This window comes from Colias croceus, chromosome Z (genome assembly GCF_905220415.1).
Source record: "Colias croceus chromosome Z, ilColCroc2.1".
Classification (NCBI taxonomy): Eukaryota; Metazoa; Arthropoda; class Insecta; order Lepidoptera; family Pieridae; genus Colias; species Colias croceus.
In genome coordinates this window covers 15,521,193-15,545,776 of record NC_059568.1, presented here as the reverse complement: position 1 = coordinate 15,545,776, position 24,584 = coordinate 15,521,193, and the positions used below count along the sequence as shown (strand labels likewise).

Below are 24,584 nucleotides of genomic sequence, written 5' to 3'. Positions count from 1 at the left end.
CACAGACACAAACACAGACACAGACACAGACACAGACACCGACACAGACACAGACACAGACACAGACACCGACACAGACACCGACACAGACTCAGACACAGACACAGACACAAACACAGACACAGACACAGACACAGACACCGACACAGACACCGACACAGACTCAGACACAGACACAGACACAGACACAGACACAGACACAGACACAGACACAGACACCGACACAGACACCGACACAGACTCAGACACAGACACCGACACAGACACAGATACAGACACCGACACAGACACAGACACCGACACCGACACCGACACAGACACAGACACCGACACAGACACAGACACCGACACAGACACAGACACAGACACAGACACAGACACAGACACAGACACAGACACCGACACCGACACAGACACAGACACAGACGCTGACACAGACACAGACACAGACTCAGACGCTGACACAGACACAGACACAGACAGACACCGACAGAGACACAGACACAGACACAGACTCAGACACAGACACGGACACCGACACCGACACAGACACAGACACCGACACCGACACAGACACAGACACCGACACCGACACAGACACAAACACCGACACCGACACAGACACAGACACAGACACAGACACAGTCAGACTCAGACACAGACACAAACACCGATACAGACACAGACACAGACACAGACACACACACAGACAGACACCGACACAGACACAGACACCAACACAGACAGACACAGACACAGACACAGACACAGACACCGACACCGACACAGACACCGACACCGACACAGACACAGACACAGACACAGACACCGACACAGACACCGACACAGACTCAGACACAGACACAGACACAAACACAGACACAGACACAGACACAGACACCGACACAGACACCGACACAGACTCAGACACAGACACAGACACAGACACAGACACAGACACAGACACAGACACCGACACAGACACCGACACAGACTCAGACACAGACACCGACACAGACACAGATACAGACACCGACACAGACACAGACACCGACACCGACACCGACACAGACACAGACACCGACACAGACACAGACACCGACACAGACACAGACACAGACACAGACACAGACACAGACACCGACACAGACACCGACACAGACACCGACACAGACACAGACACAGTCACAGACACCGACACCAACACCGACACCGACACAGACACAGAACCAACACCGACACAGACACCGACACAGACACCGACACAGACACAGACACCGACACAGATACAGACACAGACACCGACACCGACACAGACACCGACACCGACACAGACACCGACACCGACACAGACACCGACACAGACACAGACACCGACACCGACACAGACACAGACACAGACACCGACACCGACACAGACACCGACACCGACACAGACACAGAACCGACACCGACACAGACACCGACACAGACACCGACACAGACACAGACACCGACACCGACACAGACACAGACACCGACACCGACACAGACACCGACACCGACACAGACACCGACACAGACACCGACACAGACACAGACACCGACACAGACACAGATACAGACACAGACACCAGATACAGACACAGACACTGACACCGACACAGACACAGACGCTGACACAGACACAGACACAGACACAGACACCGACACCGACACAGACACAGACACCAACACAGACACAGACACAGACACAGACTCAGACACAGACACCGACACAGACACAGACACAGACACAGACACAGACACAGACACCGACACAGACACAGACACAGACGCTGACACAGACACAGACACAGACTCAGACACAGACTCAGACACAGACACAGACACAGACACCGACACAGTACACTATTATATTTTTATCTATTATATATTTTTATCTAATAAAAACACTATCTGGGGGCACGGCAGTGCCCCCGCCAAGACGAGCCAAGCGAACAAGCACGGACACTTCCTACCTTTTCTCGAAGCGCTTCGACGTTTTTTTGAACCCTCATAACTTGGGTTTGGATTATGATAGATCAACAAAATTTTCGGGATATATTGTCAATAGCGGACTTATTGAACATATTAAGTTTTAATTACAATAGCTTCTATACTTCAGATTTTATTTATATCTAAAAAACGCTAATTTCGTCACTGACTCACTGATGATCATGAAAATTCTTAAGGTATTTCCTAATGTCCTAGAAAGCTGAAATTTTGTATGTAAGCTAGTATTAGCACACAAACAACAAAAAAATTATAAAACTTGTAACTTTCATCCCCCAACCCCTTAAACTAGGGGATGGGAGTTTGTATGAGACCTATAATTTTAAATTAAATTTTGTTGACGCTAGAGGTCTAATCTAATAATCTAAAACTTGGTTCCCCTAGATATATATATGTATAGGTACTCCTTGTTAAAAAAAAATTAAAACTTTAATCGACATACTTATAAAATTTTGTTACAAACAACTTACAAAAAGAAATGAAATCCCACCAAAAACATTTTCATGTAAAATGTTGCCAAGACGAGCCCATATGACTCGCACTGTCAAAAAGTTATCAGATCTCATGTAGAGCGAAGCTTCTAACACTACACGCCCTAACTCTACAAGGCCTAACTTCACAAACTCTACACCTTAGTCAAAATATGTGGCTTGGCCGTTCGTTACTACAAGAACTATTGTATAACACAAAAGTAATGCACAGTGAATTAATTTTTCACCTTACGCCGATGTGAATGTAGCGAAATGGCCAAGCCACATATTTTGACTAAGGTGTAGAGTTTGTGAAGTTAGGCCTTGTAGAGTTAGGGCGTGTAGTGTTAGAAGCTTCGCTCTACATGAGATCTGATAACTTTTTGACAGTGCGAGTCATATGGGCTCGTCTTGGCAACATTTTACATGAAAATGTTTTTGGTGGGATAAAATATTCAGCGTATACATGAAGACGTTAGCCAATGATTTCTTGAAACATGAGAAAATTATTCCAACTTTCTATAGATACTCTATTTAGTTCAGGATACATCGCCCATTTTTGCAAGTGACTACTATCAAGCTAATTTTCCGTTTGTAGCTTTATTTTGATGAGACGCCCAATAATTTCGTGTACGAATGTCTCGATTGTGGTAGCTAACAGAGATAACAAGGATAAAAATTTTTGATTTGATGGTTCTCAAATATTTATTACTAACTGAATGTTTTTTTTTGTTCAATCTCAAGATAATTACCTAAATTATTCAAAAAAATATTTGTCCTACAAAATCTATGGTTTGTTCAAAGAGTCCTCCTTTCCAAAGTGTATCGATAACGAGGTCATCATAAATGATTACTAACAAGCTGATTTTTTTGTTTTCACTTAGTTAATGTTTATATAATTCAACAGACATATTGTCCTACAAATTGCGTAATAAATATTTGAGAACCATCAAATCAAAAAATTTTATCCTTGTTATCCCTGTTAGCTACCACAATCGAGAGTTTCGTACACGAAATTATTCGGTGTCTCATCAAAATAAAGCTACAAACGGAAAATCAGCTTGATAGTAGTCACTTGCAAAAATGGGCGATGTATCCTGAACTAATTAGTAAATAGCTTTTTTAAAACAACAAATCATCATTTTCCAAATTAACAACGATATTTTAAAAATATGTTCAAATATTGCTAATCAAAAGCATTCAACCAATAGTAGAGTAAACATTCTGTTTGATCTATTAGATTGAACATGAACATTGAATACACACGAGAGTCAATATTTAATAATACAAAACTGATGTTGTTAAAACTACAAACTATAAAATCAAAGTACGAAATGGAAATATATTTTTACAGCGCAAAAATCTGGTGGATATGTTCAAATAAAATCTACCAAATGCTCTATAAAGGTTAGAGTCTTTGTAAACATCGTTTTTAACTGGAAATGAATTTGCTTCGACTATAAGTTTATCTATAGGTACAAGTTTAATGAAAAGATGATGAAAACTTAGCTGATAAATATTTCTAATATAAAAGTAATGTATAAATAAATATTTAAAATAATTTACACCCTCTACATGAATTATTGCAATACAATGACGTCATTTTTAAAATAATAACAAAACTTTTTTAATGATTTTAACTCATTCAATTACGATTTTCACAAGCTGAAAAAATATATAATTTAAAAAGTCATAATTGACTTATCCTTCAAAACAATCTGTGGATATATTTTAGATTGAATAATTTTGTTTATATTGTATAATAACAAAAATGTTATCTTCGGTACGTTAGAGCCAAAATTTATATTATTGATTTAGTTTATTAGATTTACTTATTAGAAATACAAATTTTAATTACTGATCTAGCGCTTCGTCATTGGCGTAAAAACTTTAAAGTAAAACGTTTATACAAACAATACTAGCTGTGCCCCGCGGTTTTACCCGTATTGCTCTGCTCCTACAGCCTTTAAGCCTTTATCGATAAATGGGCTATCTAACAGTGAAATAATTTTTCAATTCGACCAGCAGTTCCTGAGATTAGCGTGATCAAACAAACAAATAAACTCAGCTTTATAATAGAAGTATAGGTTACAAGATCTTATTTAGGAAGCTGCAAGTAGCTCTTACCCACCATAAACAACATCATTTAATTTCAGAAATATTGCTTCGCTGTAACCAAAAAACTCATCAAAAGGGGAACGATTTTAAAAGGTAAATGTTTCTGTTTTATTCATCTTTTTACTACGAAAATAAATGTTATTACGATACACTTTAAATACACGGAACGTTGTAATCCAGCTTTTTCATAACAAACCTGCAAAAGTTCTGCCGAAGCTTTTTTATACTATTGAAAACTGAAATTGTAAAAAAGCTCAAATTGATGAAAATAATAATTATAATATATACCTACGTACTTAGCTATAAATCTGTAACGACGTCCAATTATTGCACCAGAATCTATCAAACCACAATTATCTTCAATCTAAATATATTTTCAATTATAATATGAATTATTAACGGTTGCCAAATTACTGATATTTTCTAGAAAATTATAATTATGAAATTTGCGGAGGAGTCGCCTTTGACATCATTAATTGAATATAATTTTATCATCTATATGCGGTTTACCTTTAAAAGCTTTGTTTAACATGACCACTTTTAATAGTGAATCCACATAGTGGTCTGTTTATAAAAGGTTAACTAATGATAGAGGTAACAAACAGTTCAGTGAGTGCTTCCAATTGACGGAAGGCTTATTCTGTTTGTTCATTTTATTATAAAAAGGTTCTAGAATTGATTTCTATGTTTGAAGTTCGAGGCATTAAGCCCTTTGTTTAAACAAACAATTATTTAGTCATAGTTTGAAAGCTGATAAATGATAATTGATAATGATTATATCTGACGTCAAGGGAATGTGAGAAATAGAAATGCTCTTAAGTGGTTGATTAAGTAACGTTTAGTACATGTTATGAAAGAGCCAGTGTTACTTGATAAAGATGAATCTTTCTAATCATAAGTTTTGGAGATAATTAATATATTACAAAAATAAAATAAATTCCCCGTGCAATCGTTAATTTACAAAACGTTCCTCTTCCAGTATGTTCCAGGCCGGGGAGCTACAGCATCAGCCACCACACGTACGACTGCCTCGTCATCGGGGCGGGCGGCGCTGGTCTGCGGGCGGCGATATCCCTTGCTGAACAGAAGTTCTCTGTGGCGCTCGTCTCCAAGCTGTTTCCAACTAGATCTCATACAATCGCTGCTCAGGGCGGCATGAACGCATCTATAGGTGTCTATATAACCTTATGTACTAGAACATCACATGGGCAAGAGAAATACTAGATTTTTCCTGCGGTGAAACCGCGCGGCATTACTAGCAATTTACAACACATGCATGCCAGTCTGTCTGCCTCCTTGTTACAGTAGTTATCAGCGTGAGCGTAGAAACAATGGGTTCGATTCCTCGTCGATACTAACAAGAATAATCGGCATGGCACAAAATCACCTTCTTGTACGTACAAACATGAATCTGTGAAAAATATGTACAAATTTTAAATACATCTACCCCACATGGGGATAAGAGATTTTAATTATGACGCATTATTGGAATGGAAAGGTTAATTGATGAACTGTTAATAAATACTTTTGAACGTGTACGTATTTTAATTAAGATCGAAAATTCAGTTTGACCATCACTGAAAATAGCATTTCGTGGAACTGACTGAAATAAATTTCTTGTCTGGTCAACTATTAATGCTTAATAATAATTAATCAGTTATAATATTATGGAGTAAATGTTAAATTAATAATTATAAACTAAAATGACATGGTTAAATTAATAATTTCGAATAATGAACAAAAATTTAATTATTGTATTAACAACATAATTTTTTATGATTTGTTAAATAATTGTGATAATTTTATATGGGGGTTTGCCTTAAATTTAAATGAGTGAAAATTCGTAGTCGGTCCTTGTTTTTCTTAATAATATATCATCTTACAGGCAGTATGCATGAAGATGACTGGAGATGGCACTTTTATGATACGGTTAAAGGATCTGACTGGCTTGGAGATCAGGTGACTGTTTTAATTCAACACGAACGCAACTTATGCACAAAAACTATCATATTATTACAATTGTTATTAGCGCTTGCTGTAAACGAATTGTTTTTAATTTGCTTTACTTACTTACTAAAGTCGTGCATGGACCCAAAGTCATTTTTGACCTTCGAAAATTTGCTGTACTACCCTTTAATTAAATAATATGATCAGACATCAATTTATTTCAACGTTGCTCAATGTCTCTAAGAAATTCATTCACTAACAGCACATAATATTATTGTAGGATTCGATTCAACACTTAACCCGAGACGCGCCGAACTGCGTATACGAACTAGAAAATATGGGTATGCCGTTCTCCAGGACTCAAGATGGGAAGATTTACCAGCGGTCCTTTGGCGGGGGAACAAAGATGCAAGGCAAGGAGATCGCTAAACGCACCTGCTGTGTTGCTGACCGGTATGCATTTTTACGTTTTCAAAGTAAATAGAAGTGCCGACAGTAATCAAACCATGTTATCCATACACATATATATTAATCCATATCCCATTAAATGATGTTTTATTATAGACTGTTTCAATACCAGCAAAATACTTTTTAAATTGGATAAAAAATTGGATATTCCATTCAAAATATATAACGAATTTTTAAAGTGTCAATCTACAGAAAATAGTACCTAGGTATACTGTTTAATACGTTTAATACAATCAGCAGGTGTAGTGCGGGACGGGGTGAAGGTGATATTCATGTGATTAAAAATTAAACCTATAAAGTCCGACCTATAGTAGACTTTTGTCACGATATAGCTATTTATGCGGGTGAAACCGCAGGGCATTGCTAGTACATTATATAATTAGATTGTATATAATATTTAAGGCTAATTATGCCTATTTTATATAAGTTGTGACATGCATGATACAAATGAATGTGGTTTTAAACTCCAATTAATACACGCCAGATCAGTATATAGCAAGGAAGGGCAAAAAGCCTGATGAGTATCTTTCTTGTAAAATACATTAAACATAATATCAACTCGTAGGATTAATAAACCCCATGTAGAGACTGGGTTCCTCACTAGCTTCATTTATAAAGGCAAATACTTAAAACGCTTACGGAATAAGGAGACGAACAATATTATCCAATTAAACTTCCACTACAGAATCTAGCTTTATTCAATCTTTTCTAAATTGAATGCCAGATATCACTTACAATAAGAGCACTTTACGAGTTTTCTTACTTCATTAAGGGAAACCTTCTCAGCTTTCTTTTAACTTTTATTTAGTATTGCTTCACAATAGAACAATAACAAGTTTAAAAAGTTTAGATATTTTGTTTCCTTCAAATCAATTTTTTTCAAATTTTATTTTATTGAGTCATTTAACAAAACGACCGCAACACTCTAATGCGTAGAAAAAAAAAACCTTTTTGTTGTATTTAATTTATTAAATAGTTACAAACAATAACTTATAATCTTCAAAAAGGAACGCATAAATAGGACGAGATCTCTTGGTACATCCGTCGGACATCCATATGTGTAAAATTAAATCGACCCGAGGATATGGGAAGTCTGGTTCATAAAATATTATCCTGAAAGAGGAAAAATGAATTTTTACCGTAACGTGCTATAACTGAACGCGACGAATTCATAAAAGCCACCGTGAAAGTACACTGAAAACATATTTAACGGAACGCAAAGCTTTCTCATTATTTTTAAAATAAATTGTTAACAAGTGATAACTGCGTTAAAAACAACCGACTTCAAACTCGCACTTGCAACATTTACAAATACATACAAAAATGCTCATAAACTAAAAACTACTGGGCCTATCCGAATAAAATTTTTATGGGACCAATTCGACACCATCCCGCATCGAACAAAAAAAGAATCACGTAAATCGGTTCAGAAACCTCGGAGTAATCGGTGTACATACATAAAAAAAAGAAAAACATACCGGCCGAATTGATAACCTCCTCCTTTTTTTGAAGTCGGTTAAAAAATATATAATGCCAAAGTTATACAGCAATAGTTTAAAGTAAGGAGAAAAGCAGCTAGGCCACAAAAGTAATTATTAATTATATATTATTTATACGAATAGAACGTAGTTCTCATGTACAACATCTTTTATAGTAACATAATTATGAGATGACTACTGTAAGCTTAAAGTCCTATTTGTTAAATATATGCTTATTGGTCTTAGAAATTAAAGGAAATAAATATCTTAACTAAAGGAATAAATGAATGGTATTGGAAGGGTGAGGAAAGCCAGCCAAGAAGCCAAAAATTTCGTTAGAATTATTTTCCTCGTCATTTTCGTCCTTTGGATGTTCCTATTGATAGGTCCGCAAGTGTATTTATCCTGTAATACGTTATTGAAAACTGATGGATGTATTGACAAAATGTGTTTGTTTATTATTTTCGAATATCCATCTCCTTGTTTATTTGAACACGCATCCGTCTTTACATGTTTTAAAATTAATCTACTTTTAATGAAACTGTGTATGAAATACTTGTTACAAATTAATACTTCGAAAAATTTGCTACATTCAATTAAATGTTAATGTCATGGTTAATTTATAAATTATTTAATCAGTATACATATTCCAATGCTACAATTGTAATTTTTGGATAGACAAAATAACGTCGTGTTTTTAAGTTATATGCGTACTAAAAACGTGGGTTTAAAAAAAAAAGAATTGGTTGTCTGTAAAGTCGGTTTACTGACGATAGTTGAACGTGACAACGTTTTAAGGCCGATTGTGCTTCTTTATCGCTCGTTGCACGCTCTAGCTTGCACTTCAAGCCTACACGGAACGCCTCAGAGCGAGGTAACGCCGCATGAGTCATGTTTTTTCGTGCGTGCAGCCGGCTCTATCGAATTATAAGACGTTGTCACGTCAAAACATAAATTTAAAGCCACGTGTTGTGAGAACCTCCCTAATTTTTGATCACGTCGAGAAATAAAATAGCGTTCCGTTCGGTTCACGTTTCGATATACGTGACGTTTTGGACATCAAAGGGGTTTAAAATTTTTCATAATATACTAGAATTCATTTTAATTTTTAACAATATTTCAAGCTTGTATGTCTGTGTCGGTGAGTATCGACTGGTCGTTCAGAATTAGGCTACTGTCGATATCATCAAACAATGATTGTAATGTGAGACCAAATATGATGTGCATTGTTATTTTTGTTATTCAATATTTTATAACAATATATGAGTGTGCGAATATGTTAAATTTTAAATAAAATAAGTACTATAGGACGTGGAATCAGTTTACAAAATGAAAAATTGCGAAATTATACCGATGGAGGTGTATTCTATAGAAATTCTTATTAATGAAATGCTAGGTTTTACCTGGAAATATTTGCGTATTACCTATGGTCTTAAAAGATGTAGGTACCTAGTAGACGTATCTTGGAGTACAGAAGTAGAAGTGAAGATGTCATATAAATCTAAATAACAAGACTAAGGTTGAAATTTGTGTTTAACGTGATAATAAGAACGGTATACTGTGATATTCGTTGACATTAATACTTGAAAATATTCTATAATTTTAAGGAAAAACGGCATTATTTCTAAAAAAAAATACTTACCGATGAAATGTTATTATTCCCTTATTAGTATATAATTACAACTTGTGGAAGAATTTCCGCAATGGAAAATGCTAAAACACACACATACGTCTCGAGAGAAACTGAACAGTGACGAACGCACTGGTGCCTTGGAAGTCACCTGAGTGGCGACAAGGTCACGCGCGCTTACGACTTCTAGTGTCTTGTTATTTCGATTTCTATGGTAGATGTATTCAATAATACATTGCTGAAACAAAATGATATACAGTCTATAGCCTTCCTCGATAAATGGGCTATCTAACACCGAAATAATTTTTCAAATCGGACCAGTAGTTCCTGAGATTAGCGCTTTCAAACAAACAAACTTTTCACTTTTATAATATTAGTATAGATGTAGATGGCTTTTATTGAGCTATTTCTTTTACAGCACCGGTCACGCGTTACTCCACACGTTGTACGGATATAGCACGAAGTTTAAGAACATCAAGTTGTTTACGGAGTTTTTCGTACTGGACCTTCTTGTGCAGGGCGGCGCGGTGGTCGGCGCATTAGCTTTGGATATGGACGATACTAGTTTACATAGGTGAAGCAAAATATCTAAAATGAGGGTTCAAATTGCGTATTTCTTCGATAATCTTAAATTATCTCTTTTGTTGAAAAAAAGTCTTTATGGTTCATCATATTGTTGCAAGAGCTTTTGATAGCTGTTTAATTTTCGAAAGCTCAAAAATATTTATATTAAAAAATCAATGCTATGGTTTCAGAAATTGTCTTTTTAAGTAATTAGGTACATTGCAAAATTGTACACATATATAAAAATCGATTTCTGCCATAGTGTAATCGACTCACACCTCATCATATTTCAATATCTTTCAACACTGTAGCCCAGTTATCTCAAATTATGTATATAAATAATATGAAGGTTCCAAGCCAAAAACACGGTGATTGCGACCGGCGGGTACCCCAGGATGTATTTCTCGTGCACAGCGGCTCACACGTGCACCGGCGATGGCTGCTCAATGCTCACCAGGATCGGATACCCGCTGCAGGATATGGAGTTCATACAATTCCATCCTACTGGTATTGTTATATTTATTCTATATTGCCCCTTTTTCTGATATTTCCTTAATAAGATTCATCCTTGTGCCTTAACAAATCGTTCAAAATTTAGCCGAATTGGTCGATTCGTTCTTGAGTTTCACGCTTATCAATGTATATATTACAAATAAACACACTTTCTCATTTATAATATATTAAATACTAGCGGTCCGCCCCGGCTTCGCCCGTGGTACATATTTCGCAATAAAAAGTAGCCTATGTCCTTTCTCGGGTATCAAAATATCTCTATACCAAATTTCATGCAAATTGGTTCAGTAGTTTAGGCGTGATTGAGTAACAGACAGACAGACAGACAGAGTTACTTTCGCATTTATAATATTAGTATGGATTAGTAAGGATATAAATACCTTTACGTATCTTCTTTAAAAGTACGACAATTTTTTGAGATTTATAAAGTAAAAAAATTTCTATAAACGATGTGTATTTTATGGTAATTAACTAATTAATTTCAAATTAGTACCTACGGTATTCGTATTGCTGTGAGTACTCTGTTTAAATGCGTTCGAATCCCTGGCAAATTCCGCATGCCCATTACTTAATAACTCTATCAGACTAAATTAATAATAAACCGAAATAATCTATCATTATTTTGTAATATTCCACAAATCCTGCATGGAAACCGAAACCGCATGTAACAGTTATGCTAATTAATAATCTATTAACAAAATTGTTTTCAGGATTAGTGCGTTATTGGATTTAAAATGGATAGATTTGTATATGATTTGGCTGCAGGTATGTATGGGTCCGGGTGTCTCATGACGGAAGGTTGTCGCGGCGAAGGCGGCTACTTGGTGAACAGTGAGGGTCAGAGATTTATGGAGAAGTATGCGCCCAAAGCCAAGGATCTTGCTAGTCGAGATGTTGTCTCTCGGTCTATTGCTACGGAGATTCGACAAGGTTAAAAAATCAAACAGTCTTGTGATAATTATTCATAGTAAGTTATTTTCGAAACGTTCTGCCTACTATATTAAAGATGCTCTACGGCATCTGAAATTGTAACGTTTTCATTCAAAAACACAATGTGAATTTAATTTACTTCAGTAGTGTGTAAAGGTACTGCAAATATTGATTATCCCTGCACTTTCGCTTTCACACGCCTGCTGCCGGTTAATTTATTTAATCCCTTATTGCTAGTATATTAAAGTTCATATTACAAAAATGTATATATAATCTTCTTCGTCATTTAATACCCGTTTTTTCTAAAGAACTTTACCTCACACAAACATCACACAAAACTTAAGATAGGTTAGGGGTTAGGTAGAGTTAGGTAGAAGAAAGTGCCCTATCGTAAATTGGCTAGATTGCTAATCATTAACTACTTCCAGGAAGAGGAGTAGGTCCAAAGAAGGACCACATGTATCTCCAGTTACATCATCTACCAGCTGAAGTGATCAGGGACCGTCTGCCCGGTATATCGGAGACGGCCTACACCTTCACGGGAGCTGATGTTTACACTCAACCCGTACCAATTATACCCACAGTACATTATACAATGGGTGGCATTGCAATTAACTATAAGGGAGAGGTGTGTGCGATACAAATAAAGATTATAGCTCGATGGAAAAGCAGATTTTAATAACTTTTGCCAATTATTGATCCACAATTTCTCTTAGAATTACAACGTCACTTCGTCAATAGCCCTAGGCAGTACTATGCTGGACATTACTAACGGTTGAAATGAGGATGTCCAATAATTCATGAACGTTTAGCATATTACATACTGTGTGTACTTAATGTGGCTTCCAGCCCTCTGGTAATTTACTTTGATCTGGCCAGCTTTGCCTAATATTGACACTGATTGTTTGACGAATCCTGTGATTGCTCACCCGCTATTGCGGTGACCAAATATCAGAATTTTAGGAAATGCAATAACATTTCCCTTTGAACATCTGATATTGATTAAATCGTGTAACATATTAAACGCAATACCTGAAATTAGCTTGTTTGGTTAGAAGCCTGTGCAAATTTGTGCTGACAAGCTTTGATATCTCTGTCACATGTGCATAGGTTAATAATTGTACTGGGGAGTATTTGCTGTCCTGGATCTGTAGGCGATTATTAATGTTTACTTTTGCTGTAGATCTTATATTGAATTTTACTATTTGTTATTTAATCAAACTATTTCTTCAGTTTCATATCATAATTTAGTAGTTTTCTGAGTAGCAAATATTTATATTGTACTAGCTTACCGCCCGCGGCTTCGCCCGCTTTGTCACTAAAGCGACTTTGTTTCATACTATGTAGTGATAATGACATAATTAATAAGCCTCCTAGCATTCCTGTACAGTGGAATCCAATACGAGCTGATTATGATGAATATATTACACAGGCTATTATAAACAAGAACGGAGTGGACGAAGTGATACCAGGTCTTCATTCAGCCGGCGAAGCGGTCAGTAACTGTCATGGGGCCAATCGTCTCGGCGCAAATTCCATTTTAGACACCGTGGTCTTTGGGAAGGCGGTCGGCGTGAACATTGGCAAGATAGCTAAGCCCGGGGAAAAACAGCCGACGCTGAATGATGTATGTTGGTTAAGTTGGACGTCTCTATATAAAAATTTATTCAGTCTTGTCATGGCATCACCAGTCAAAAAATAGCTAGTTTTGTTACTGTCAGGAAATATATAAAAAACAAAAGAAATTAGCTACATAAACTAAGAATCAAGCTAAGAATACTTGAGAGTAAAACTTCACGCGTTTGATAGACGCGCGAAGACATTGTCTGTCACCTCAAGCAGTTCAATATTACTTTATTGTGTTCAACAAGGCGTTCAAGAAAAGCGCCTAACTGCTAGATGGACAAGTTCCTCACAAGCAATGTCTCAAAGAGTTGCAGTGTATGGGAGCTGGTTTTAACATCAAGTAGGATGCTCCTTTGCTATAAAATCTAATATCTAATATATACGTATATTATAAAGGCGAAAGTTTGTATGGATGTATAGATGTATGGATGTTTGTTACTCTTTCACGTAAAAACTACTGAACCGGTTACAATGAAATTTAGCACACATATAGAGGGTAACTTGGATTAACACATAGGATAATTTTTATCCCGGAAATCCCACGGGAACGGGAACTATGCGGGTTTTCCTTTGCAAACGCGGGCGAAGCCGCGGGCGGAACTCTAGTAATTTAATAATGTTGTACGTATAATGCAAGCTATTTTGTAATGAATTCGGAAGGCTTTATCCATTTGAAGTGGGATAGCTTTAACCACATGTATTTTAACTCAATTAGTGAAATCCCTAATTTCGGAAATGAGATATTAACTCTCATATACATGCATTACATTAGTAACATGTTCCATATTGGCAATTAAATTATTAATGATACTCAGGTACGATTGTTATTAATACAGTAATTAAGTAGATACTTATAACAATTACTTAGGTAAATTTAAAATTAAATTTTAATTTATAATACTTGTTGAAAAGATTTGCAAAATACATCTCAGTAGTAAGTAACCAATTCTAGTCAATTATCAAAATAATAAAATACAGCACTATAAATTGTATGTAAAATTGCTCAATTCGAATTGGTACCTACGTGTTTATACATAGAGCTCTGTGATAGAGCTCAAATATTTGTTCACGGTACACGGTCGGTTACGGGCTTCAAACATTTTCGTTTTACAATCTTTTTTTTTTTCAAGATCCAACCTTTGCCATAATTAATAAGTCTAGGAAGTATTTAAATAAAATTGCTCGTTACTTGTAGAATCCATACTTGAAAACATGAAAATAAATTCCTTAATATCTATCCTAAAATGAATATCATCTTAAAGTTTACGTTGTTTCAATAAAGGTTCACGTTTACCTTATCCTAAAGCGTAGTGCGTACATTGTTTAACTACTATAAACTATCGCAGAACATTTGCGACGCGTCAATTGATAACTTCGAGAAGGTCCGCAACAGCAGCGGCAGCGTGATGCCGCACGAGCTGCGCCTCAACATGCGGCAAACTATGCAGAACAAGTGCGGCGTCTTCAGGGAGGCGAAACTGTTGGATGAAGGTTACAAAATATAGCTTGGAGAAAGTAGAGCGCTTAGGGGAATGTTAGTTCGGTCACAGATAATATAATCCTACGCAGTACGCTAAGTAAAGATGTTGGCCCTCTCTATTTATGCTTATCTTTAAAATTACGCAACAGATTTTGTACGGTTTTTAAAAGAAAGTGAAACAGAGAGTGATACTGAAGGCATTTAATTTATAAGGTCGAAGACAAAGTGAGTAAAGTCGTGACTTTACTCGCTTCTTCTCGCTCTTTCGATAAATACTTCGTTAAATCATACCATATATAGGTATATTTAGTCATGACCCTCACCCTTTTGTCACACTGAACTTACAGTAGGTGCCCACAAACAATTTTATCAGTATTTTTTTAATCCATCCGTATTAAAACACAAAGACAACATCAATTAATAGTAGTACAATTATAGTAATATACGATGCTCATAAAAGATCCGATTACCTATATAATACTACTACCTATATATTTTCGTTATGAAGATAGCACAAGGGCACTATTAACACTTATTGGTTATCTTTATCCCTCATCCAAAAACATGTACTTTCAGCGCAAAAAGAAATATCTCAATGGTACGATGCCTTCAAGGACATCAAGGTGCTAGACCGCAAGCCGAACTTCAACACCGACCTGATCGAGACCCTGGAGCTGCAGAACATGTTGCAAGCGGCTGTGCAGGTGGTGGCCTGTGCGAGGAACCGAACGGAGAGCCGTGGTGCACACTTCAGGGATGACTTCCCGAAGCGGGAGGATGAAATGGATTATAGCAAGCCTACTACGGATCAGGTGAGCGTGGTAGATGGAGTAATCGGAAGGTTTTAATGGTGGTGTATACCTAAATAGCTTATACCTAGATCACTTGGAATTACGTATATATATCCAGCGATGTAAGACTTTTTTTTAAATAGATTCTGAAGTTTCTGAGATTAGCGCAACTCTACATATTATTGGAATATATAGTAGTAGATATTCGTTAAAAGATTCGATTTATTTGAATTAATAGGAAAACTTCCACACAAATATAAAAATGACTGTAAAACAACCATGCGATTGGGCAGTCAAATAATATCCTTACTAAATAAAATATAAGAAAGGTTCATTCAGAAAAAAAATAACAATGAAAAGAACACTAGAATACATTCATACATTATAAAAACATATCTATAAGAATTCAAGATCATACAAGAATGATATGAAAATCAATACAACGAGGTATTAATACTAAAAGCAAAATAAAGTATAAGTACAAAGGCGCATAAAAGCTACGGCCGAACGTAAGCTCCGCCCACTCTACAATAACAACTACTACTACGAGATTTCGCTAAAACGACGATACTCGACGTAGCATCGATGTAACTCCAATCTAGTTACGATACTAAACCGTACACAGAATAGTCCGTGCCTTTGGGAGTCGCGATATTAAAGCGATCTCGCTCGTTGCGATGTTGTTTCGATATATCTGCGAGTTTGCAACGATGTACAAATTAGTGGCCGGTCATGGAATAGTTCCCGCGTTTTAAAGGTGATCGCACACTTATCCGAACCGTTCGGTTAAGAAAGGTTCGCAAACACATCCGCCGTAATCGACCGCATTGAAGATATGGTTTTTAACGCCCTTACGCCGGTAGTACACCGACGCATTCGCGTGTGGCAGCGAATCCCTGCGAAATTACTGCGTAGCGAAATATCTGCGGAACGTTAGTAAACAGCAATGTTTTCGCAACTTTTTCGCAATGCGTCTGTGTAATGGCCATTTCGCAGTTCCTTGCGAAACAATACTAACAAGGACGCAACTATTTCATCTATCTATGTGCTAGAGTGAGACATATCATATGCGAAAACCTGCCATACTACTGACATATTTTTCGTTGTTTCGGTAAAAACATCTTGCAATAAAAAATTATGTCTGATGGATCTATCTAAAGGCAAAAGATTAAAAATTACGTGTTAAAAAATGACTAAACTTAAGTATATCTTCCTGTGCAGATAAGATGCGCACTAATAAACGCAACCACTACCGCCAGCCAGACAGCCCGGACTCTAACCGAAATAGCAAGAGAAACAGTATATCAAAAACCCAACTATACTAAAATGACTTTTTTTAAAACGTTGCTAGCTCCCGTACATGCGTATATGTCTCACTCTAGCACATAGATAGATGAAATAGTTGCGTCCTTGTCAGTATTGTTTCGCAAGGAAATGCAAAATGGCCATTGCACAGACGCATTGTGAAAAAGTTGCGAAAACATTGCTGTGTACTAACGTTCCGCAGATATTTCGCTACGCAGTAGTTTCGCAGAGATTCGCTGCCGCATACGAATTCGTTGGTGTACTAAGGGCGTTATACCTCAAAATAATACCAACAGTTCTATGCTATTCATACGCAACTTGTTTAATTATTCTTAACAAAATATTAAACCGCCTTCAAATTGTAGAAATAGGTAATATTTAAATGATCCAACCGGAAAGTCATCGTCAAATTTTTTCACCAAGTCGAAAGTAATAATGTAACAACGAAAAAAATACGGTCGAGTTTAAACTTAGTTTAAAACCTTTTCTTCTTTGAAGTCGGTTAAAAATGCGACGTCATTCGAATGAATCTGAATTCTGAATTATTAAAATCATCATTTGAATTAAAATATTAGGATACAGAGGTCCTTTCAGATTCAGATACGAATGAGGCCGGATGCGATGCGGCCAAGCTTGCAGGGTTGCATTAGATTTCGTTTAAATAATATTAAAATTAATTTTATTCGTTTCGGATGAGTGTGCGTTCACCTTTATTGTGTTATGAAAGCGAAAATGTTGTGACGATATAGCTATGAGTCTACATCGATGTAAAAGCTATGCTGTGTCTGGTTATCGAATAAGCCCGCGTTTGCGATGTGACCGTGTTGAAGAGAAAATAATATTTTACGTTGAATTTTATTGCTATTGGAATTTTGTGAGGCAATATTTTAATTATTTTGCATTGAATAAATATTTTTATATATTGTGATTTGAGTAGGTAATAGTGATTAGTGTGTATCCTAACTTTTAATATTAAAAATGTGTGTCCGTCATTCACGCCTCAACCACTCAATCCGTATTTGGATGAAATTTGGCACAGAGATAACTTTAGACCTGAGAAAGGACATAGGTAGGATACCTATGTACTTATCTTTATTACGAACTATGCCGGTTCTGACTACTCGGTCGAAAGTTAGTTGTCCATCAGAAGTTTTGATAAAATTGTATTCACTAAATTACCTTTATTGTATCAATCGAGATTCGTACATAAGGTTGTAATAATGTAACCGTAATAATATAATACATTAGTTTAGGTAGATTGTAAGATATTTCCGCAACTCAGAACGAAGTGGTTATTCTACGAATTGTAGGTACCAATTATTTCCGTTTGTTAGAGCCTGCAGGTAGAGGTGATACTTGGTTGGTCTTGACTCTTGGTATTGTTTAACGAGTGTAACTTTATAATTATAACTAGCTGGTGCGTTGTGCGCGGGCTGCAAGCAGCCCGCGAGCCCCTTTTGCCCCTGGGTTGAAGCAATAGGGCAGTCATTTGAAAATATATTCGAATTTTCTGTCCATTTGTTACATCTGCTGACAGCGATTCTACAGTCAGTCGCTAATGCTTATAAATTCCCCATTCAAGTGTTTTCCACTCCGGGAGGCTGTCCACCTTCGAGGGAGCGTAGTGCGCGGGCTGCAAGCAGCCCGCGAAGCATCCCAGGGCAGAAATCTTCAGTCATTTGAAAATGCATTCGAATTTCCTATCCATTTGTTACATCTCATAACAGCGATTCTACAGTCAGTCGGTAATGCTTATAAATTCCCCATTCAAATATTTTCTATTCCGGGGGGCTGTCCACCTTCGAGGTTGCGTGGTGCGCGAGCTGCAAGCAGCTCGCGGCTCATCCCAGGGCAGAAATCTTCAGTCATTTTAAAATGCATTCGAATTTCCTTTCCATTTGTAACATCTGCTAACAGCGATTCTACAGTCAGTCGAAACTGCTTATAAATTACTTAATCAAATGTTGTTAAATTTTTGAAACGTCTTATCGATAGCGGGCAGTGACTTTTCATAATAAACTGTTCAAGAGTTAACCTAACACGCTCGTCGCTTCGCTCCTCGCTACCTATTTGAATATTTAGGCCGGCCGCTGCCGCGACTCGCTCGCTTCGCTCGCTTGGCTCGTGCGATAGGTAGTTCAAAAGTTAACCAAACACGCTCGTCGCTTTGCTCCTCGCTACCTATTTGAATATTTAGGCCGGCCGCTGTCGTGACTCGCTCGCTTCGCTCGCATGGCTCGTGTGGTAGTTCAAAAGTTAACCTTACACGCTCGTCGCTTCGCTCCTCGCTACCTAAACTGCTTATAAATTACTTATTTAAATATTGGTAAAATTTTTGAAACGTCTTATCGATAGCGGGCAGTTACTTTTCATAATAAACTGTTCAAGAGTTAACCTAACACGCTCGTCGCTTCGCTCCTCGCTACCTATTTGAATATTTAGGCCGGCCGCTGCCGCAACTCGCTCGCTTCGCTCGCTTGGCTCGTGCGATAGGTAGTTCATAAGTAAACCTAACACGCTCGTCGCTTCGCTCCTCGCTACCTATTTGAATATTTAGGCCGGCCGCTGCCGCAACTCGCTCGCTTCGCTCGCTTGGCTCGTGCTGTCAACCCTCGAAGTAGCGCGGTGCGCGGGCAGCAAGCAGCCCGCGGCGCCGTCCTTTGCCGTTGCTATTCAATCACCCTTCCTACTATGGATATTTCCATACAAAATTTTCGAAAAAAAAAATTTCGCATTTTACCAAAAAAATTTATATGCCTGGAAGCGGACCAGGTTTTGAAGTATTTTTTACTTCGGCGACCCCGACCTACCTGTCACCGGTTCAGAGAGCCGTTGAATTTCGTGATGTATGGAAAATGGAAACCGGGGGTCGGAGAGAAATTCTGAGTATGCAGTTTTGTAAATCTGGCCGATTAAAGCACAGAAGTCAATTTTCAGACCGATCGTAAAGTAACCGGCGCCACCATCTTGCTTTGAAAAATTGGCCATTTTTGAAAAAAAAATTGCGTCCAATTTGAAATTTCTCGATTGCCCTGGTAGCGCCCCATCTTCCTGATCATTTTTTAGTTCTACACCCCCACCTATCTCGCGCCGTTTCGGAGAGCCGTCGAATTTCGCGTTGTATGAAACTCGGAAACCAGCGATGGAAACTCGATTATGAGTATGCCACCTCAATGTGCGGCTCGATTAAAGCCCCTGTGCCAAGTTTCAGCGCGATCACACCAGCGATGGCCGTTTTAGAATTTGTATGGCGGCGGCCATTTTTTCCGCCATTTTGAATTTTTTTCACTATCTGTGGTAATTGCTCGAGGTCTACTCCAACTTTAGTTTGAGCACCCCAGATGTAGCTGCTACCGTTTGCGCGGGCCGTTGACCGTCTTGGAGAGATGAGGGAAAGTTTAAGATTTCGGATTTTTCTGGATATCCTGGGAGCTGGACGAGTACGAATGCGTCATTGGTGTATTTCTCCGTCGTGCCACCTCGTCTAAATTTACGTTTTTATGTTGGCGCCAAAAATGGAAAAATTCCAAAATCGAGCGTCCCACTGTGGCTCCCTGGTAGCGTCCCAGGGTGGTGATCATTTTTAGTTCCGGGCCCCCCAACCCAACTCGCACCGTTTCCGCAGGCCGTTGGAGTTTACGTTGTATGGAAGTTGGAAACGGGGGCCCGGAGCCACTCGAACGGGGCACCGATCGATTCACCAGCTCGAACAGAGCACGTGTGCCAAATTTGGGACGTAAGGATTCATAAACGGCGATTTTGGCAAAGTACGGCGGCCATCTTGTTTTCGCGAAAATCCCCATTTTTCCACCACCCCTGGTAATCGCCACCAGTTCCTAGCATTTTTTGTTCAGACACTCCCCCTCCAAGTGCCACCGTTTCTGCGCACCACCAGGGGTCCACTCGGTATTCGAAGGTGATCGAGATCGCTATATTTTTCCTCTGGTCACTCGGCGCACCTCTACACGATCACGTCGAAATCCCCCCCACTTTCCACTTAGTTTCCGAGAAAAGCGATGTCAGTCAGTCAGTGAGTGAGTGAGTGGTAGTGTAGCTTTATATATATGTAATTCTTTAGTATAAACTAAAAATAATGTAATTATTTTTAGTTTTTTACGTTTTTTACTTTTTCTATGGGATTTATTTTGCGTTTCCTTTCGCTAACGGGAATTTAAATTATTATATTTACAAGAGTGAAGCTGGGTTACTTTTGTGATTTACTCCTATTACCCCTTAGGTATCTATTGGTAATAATAATTATAATTATAATTTAAAAATCTATTTGTAATAAAATGAGACACAGTTTTATAATCTGTATACCTAGTACCTACCTACCTATAGTTTATAGCTGAATAGTTTTATTATTTGAACATTCTATCCCAAGGGACCTCTAGGGGACCGTTTTAAAAAATTGTTTCACGGTTGAATAATATGTACCTACCTACGTAATCTTTGAGTGCTATATACTGGGTACCTATATTGTATATTATACATATGCACGGGCGTATCCGGGGTGGATCGCTAGTATCTAATTCATATTTACGTGAAATTAAACAATAAAATATGATATAAGGTAAAATATTTTGTTTTTTTAATTTGTAATTTTTATCTTTTCAGAAACCAAAGCCAATAGAACAACACTGGCGCAAGCATAGTCTATCGACTGTCGACTTGGCAACGGGGAAAGTGACCATCTCCTACCGACCGGTCATTGACAAGACTCTTGATGACGAAGTGCAAACCATTCCACCAGTGCCGAGAGTATACTAGTCGTCGTACATTTTACTAGTCGTCGAATTTTCTACTGGTCGTTGAACATTCTAGAACGAAATTGGATTCGATTGTTCTAGAACAAGTTGAAACGTCTCGAATGTTCGAGAAGGATTGGAACAATATTTTTTAGCGATTTTCACGTTTGGTATAATATGGAAGTCTATATTGATGATAAAATATGTTAAATAAGGTTAAATCATGCTTGCTCAGCGTATTAAATTATATGATATGTTGATGTTTGCTTGACTGTTTTTTTAATAGGTATATTAGCGGATTTAACTATATCTTTATACCTATAAAGTACAAATCTTGTTGAAGCTCCGGAATGCGTGATATTAAGATATAGTATTTATTGACATACAAATAAATGAGTAATTTATGAAAGGCTTTGATTTATTTCTTTAATCCACGCGCATATATACCTACTAAGGTATAAGTATTGTAATTTCATTACATTTTAGGTAGGACGTATTTACCCGCAGAACTATAGGAAATTATATAGGTATGCTAAATTCCTAAATAAATTTACTTAACAAAAATATAACCGGTCTCTACTTTCTAAATACTAATGTAATTATTATATTATTTTTTCATTGATTTTACGTCTTTACTATATTGCCACTAACCAAAAGTCAAATCCAAATTATTTATGTCCACATTCATGTCAGATCATTCCTATTCATTATCGGCCACTAGATGGCGCCCTACAGCTATAGGGGCATCTAGTGGGCGTAGCAACATAACATTAATTTTCGACATACCTACGTATACATCATTTGAATGTTTAAATCAGTTAAATTCTTTTAAAAAAATTCTTGAATGAGTATTTAAATTATGTAACAATTATTATAAGCGATGATTAAAAGCGAAGCAAATGATTAGGTTGTAAATATGATTACTTAATAATAACCTATTAGGTAGGTAAATAATCTAGGTATATTATAAAAATAAATCGCAAAATGTGTTGGTAAGCGCATAACTTGAGAACAACTGAACCGATTTCGTTAATTCTTTTTTTATTACATTTCTTGAAGTACTAGGATGGTTTTTATGGAGAGAAAACGTAAAAATGTACCACGGGCGAAGCCGGGGCGGACCACTAGTCTATAATATAATAATAATAATAAAAATCTTTATTAACCAAAATATTCAAACATTACATTGTTAAATGTGATAACAGTAGGATTATTTTACAGGGTTGCTAGTACAGTGATATCCAAACTAGGCTATTGCCTGTATCTTGGATATCAGAAACGGAGTACAGGTTACTTTATTTTGACGAATTATACAGTACATCAATAATTATGTTTAAATAATTTATAATTAATAATAATGAGTGTACTTAATACAAGAACTTACAACATTTTCCATTTAACATAGGGTGTGTGATTGTGTGTGTGTGTGTGTGTCTGTGTAAGTGTGTGTTGTGGGAAGGTGAGTGTGGATGAAGGTGATAGTGTAAATATGTGTGTGTTTGTGTTCATGTGTGAATGCGTTCAGGGATCCAATAATATTAATTAAAGTAGCTTTTTAGCATAAGTAAATTGTTCAAGTTTTATTTCTCACCAACAGATTTCTATTAAAGTTAAAGTTTATTCTTATATTTAGACCAGATCTTCGGTATCGCTGTATGAAAGTTCATGCAGCCAAGATTTCATTATTTTATTGCATTTATGCATATTGCAGTTTTTCAGATGTTTTGATTTACAAACATTATTGTACGTATGAATGAGTGAGTAAGCTGGGCTACGTCTAGCTATTTTTGAGTTGAAATCAGGAAGTGGGATACGGAATGTTCTTTTCTTTAGGAGATTTTTGTAATCGGGCCGCGAAACGATTGATTTATGGGTTAGGTTTACTGCTGAAAGTATGTATAATTGACGAACGCGAAGTACGTTAAACTCACGATAAAGTTCATTCGTAGGAAATCGGAAAGGCTTTTTAAGTGTCACTTTAATCAGTGCTCGTTGAGCTCTCTCCAGTTGCAGGAGGTGAGTTTTGGCAGCGCAGCCCCAGACAGAGATGCTATAATTTATAATAGATTGGCATAAGGACGTGTATACTTGTCTGAGAATTTTTAGTGGGGTGCAATTGCGCAGTTTCTTCATTATGAAGATGAGTTTCCTTACTTTTGATGAAACTTCACTAATGTGTTGATGAAAGTTTAGGTTGTTGTCTAGGGTAACACCTAAGTATTTTAGTGAGGGAGTGGATTCAATGTGATGGCAATTACATGACGATTGAGTGTTGCCGGGGTTGGTACAGGAGTGAAGTTGGAGAGACTGTTTGGGGTAAAGTTTGGGGTTTGCAGATTTTGAAAATGTTAAGTAAGTACTTGGTTTGCAGATTTTGAAAATGTTAAGTAATTTTTCAAATAGGTAATTTTGAATTCTATACAAAATATTTACCCAGTATCCCGGATTTATATCCGGTTTAATTATCCTATAATATAATATA

General features: G+C 37.1%; 1 protein-coding gene across 1 annotated transcript; it reads left to right on the top strand.

Annotated features, from left to right (window-relative positions):
• The first annotated feature begins 4,275 nt into the window (after positions 1-4,275).
• Positions 4,276-22,377, top strand: LOC123705582 (succinate dehydrogenase [ubiquinone] flavoprotein subunit, mitochondrial-like). The gene is made up of 13 exons (XM_045654436.1): positions 4,276-4,287; positions 4,661-4,715; positions 5,602-5,793; positions 6,508-6,581; positions 6,850-7,022; positions 10,564-10,719; positions 11,059-11,216; positions 11,988-12,152; positions 12,581-12,780; positions 13,585-13,779; positions 15,125-15,269; positions 15,835-16,070; positions 21,972-22,377. The coding sequence occupies exons 1-13, from the start codon at positions 4,276-4,278 to the stop codon at positions 22,122-22,124; spliced, it is 1,914 nt and encodes a 637-aa protein (XP_045510392.1). The 3' UTR covers positions 22,125-22,377.
• The last annotated feature ends 2,207 nt before the right edge of the window (positions 22,378-24,584 follow it).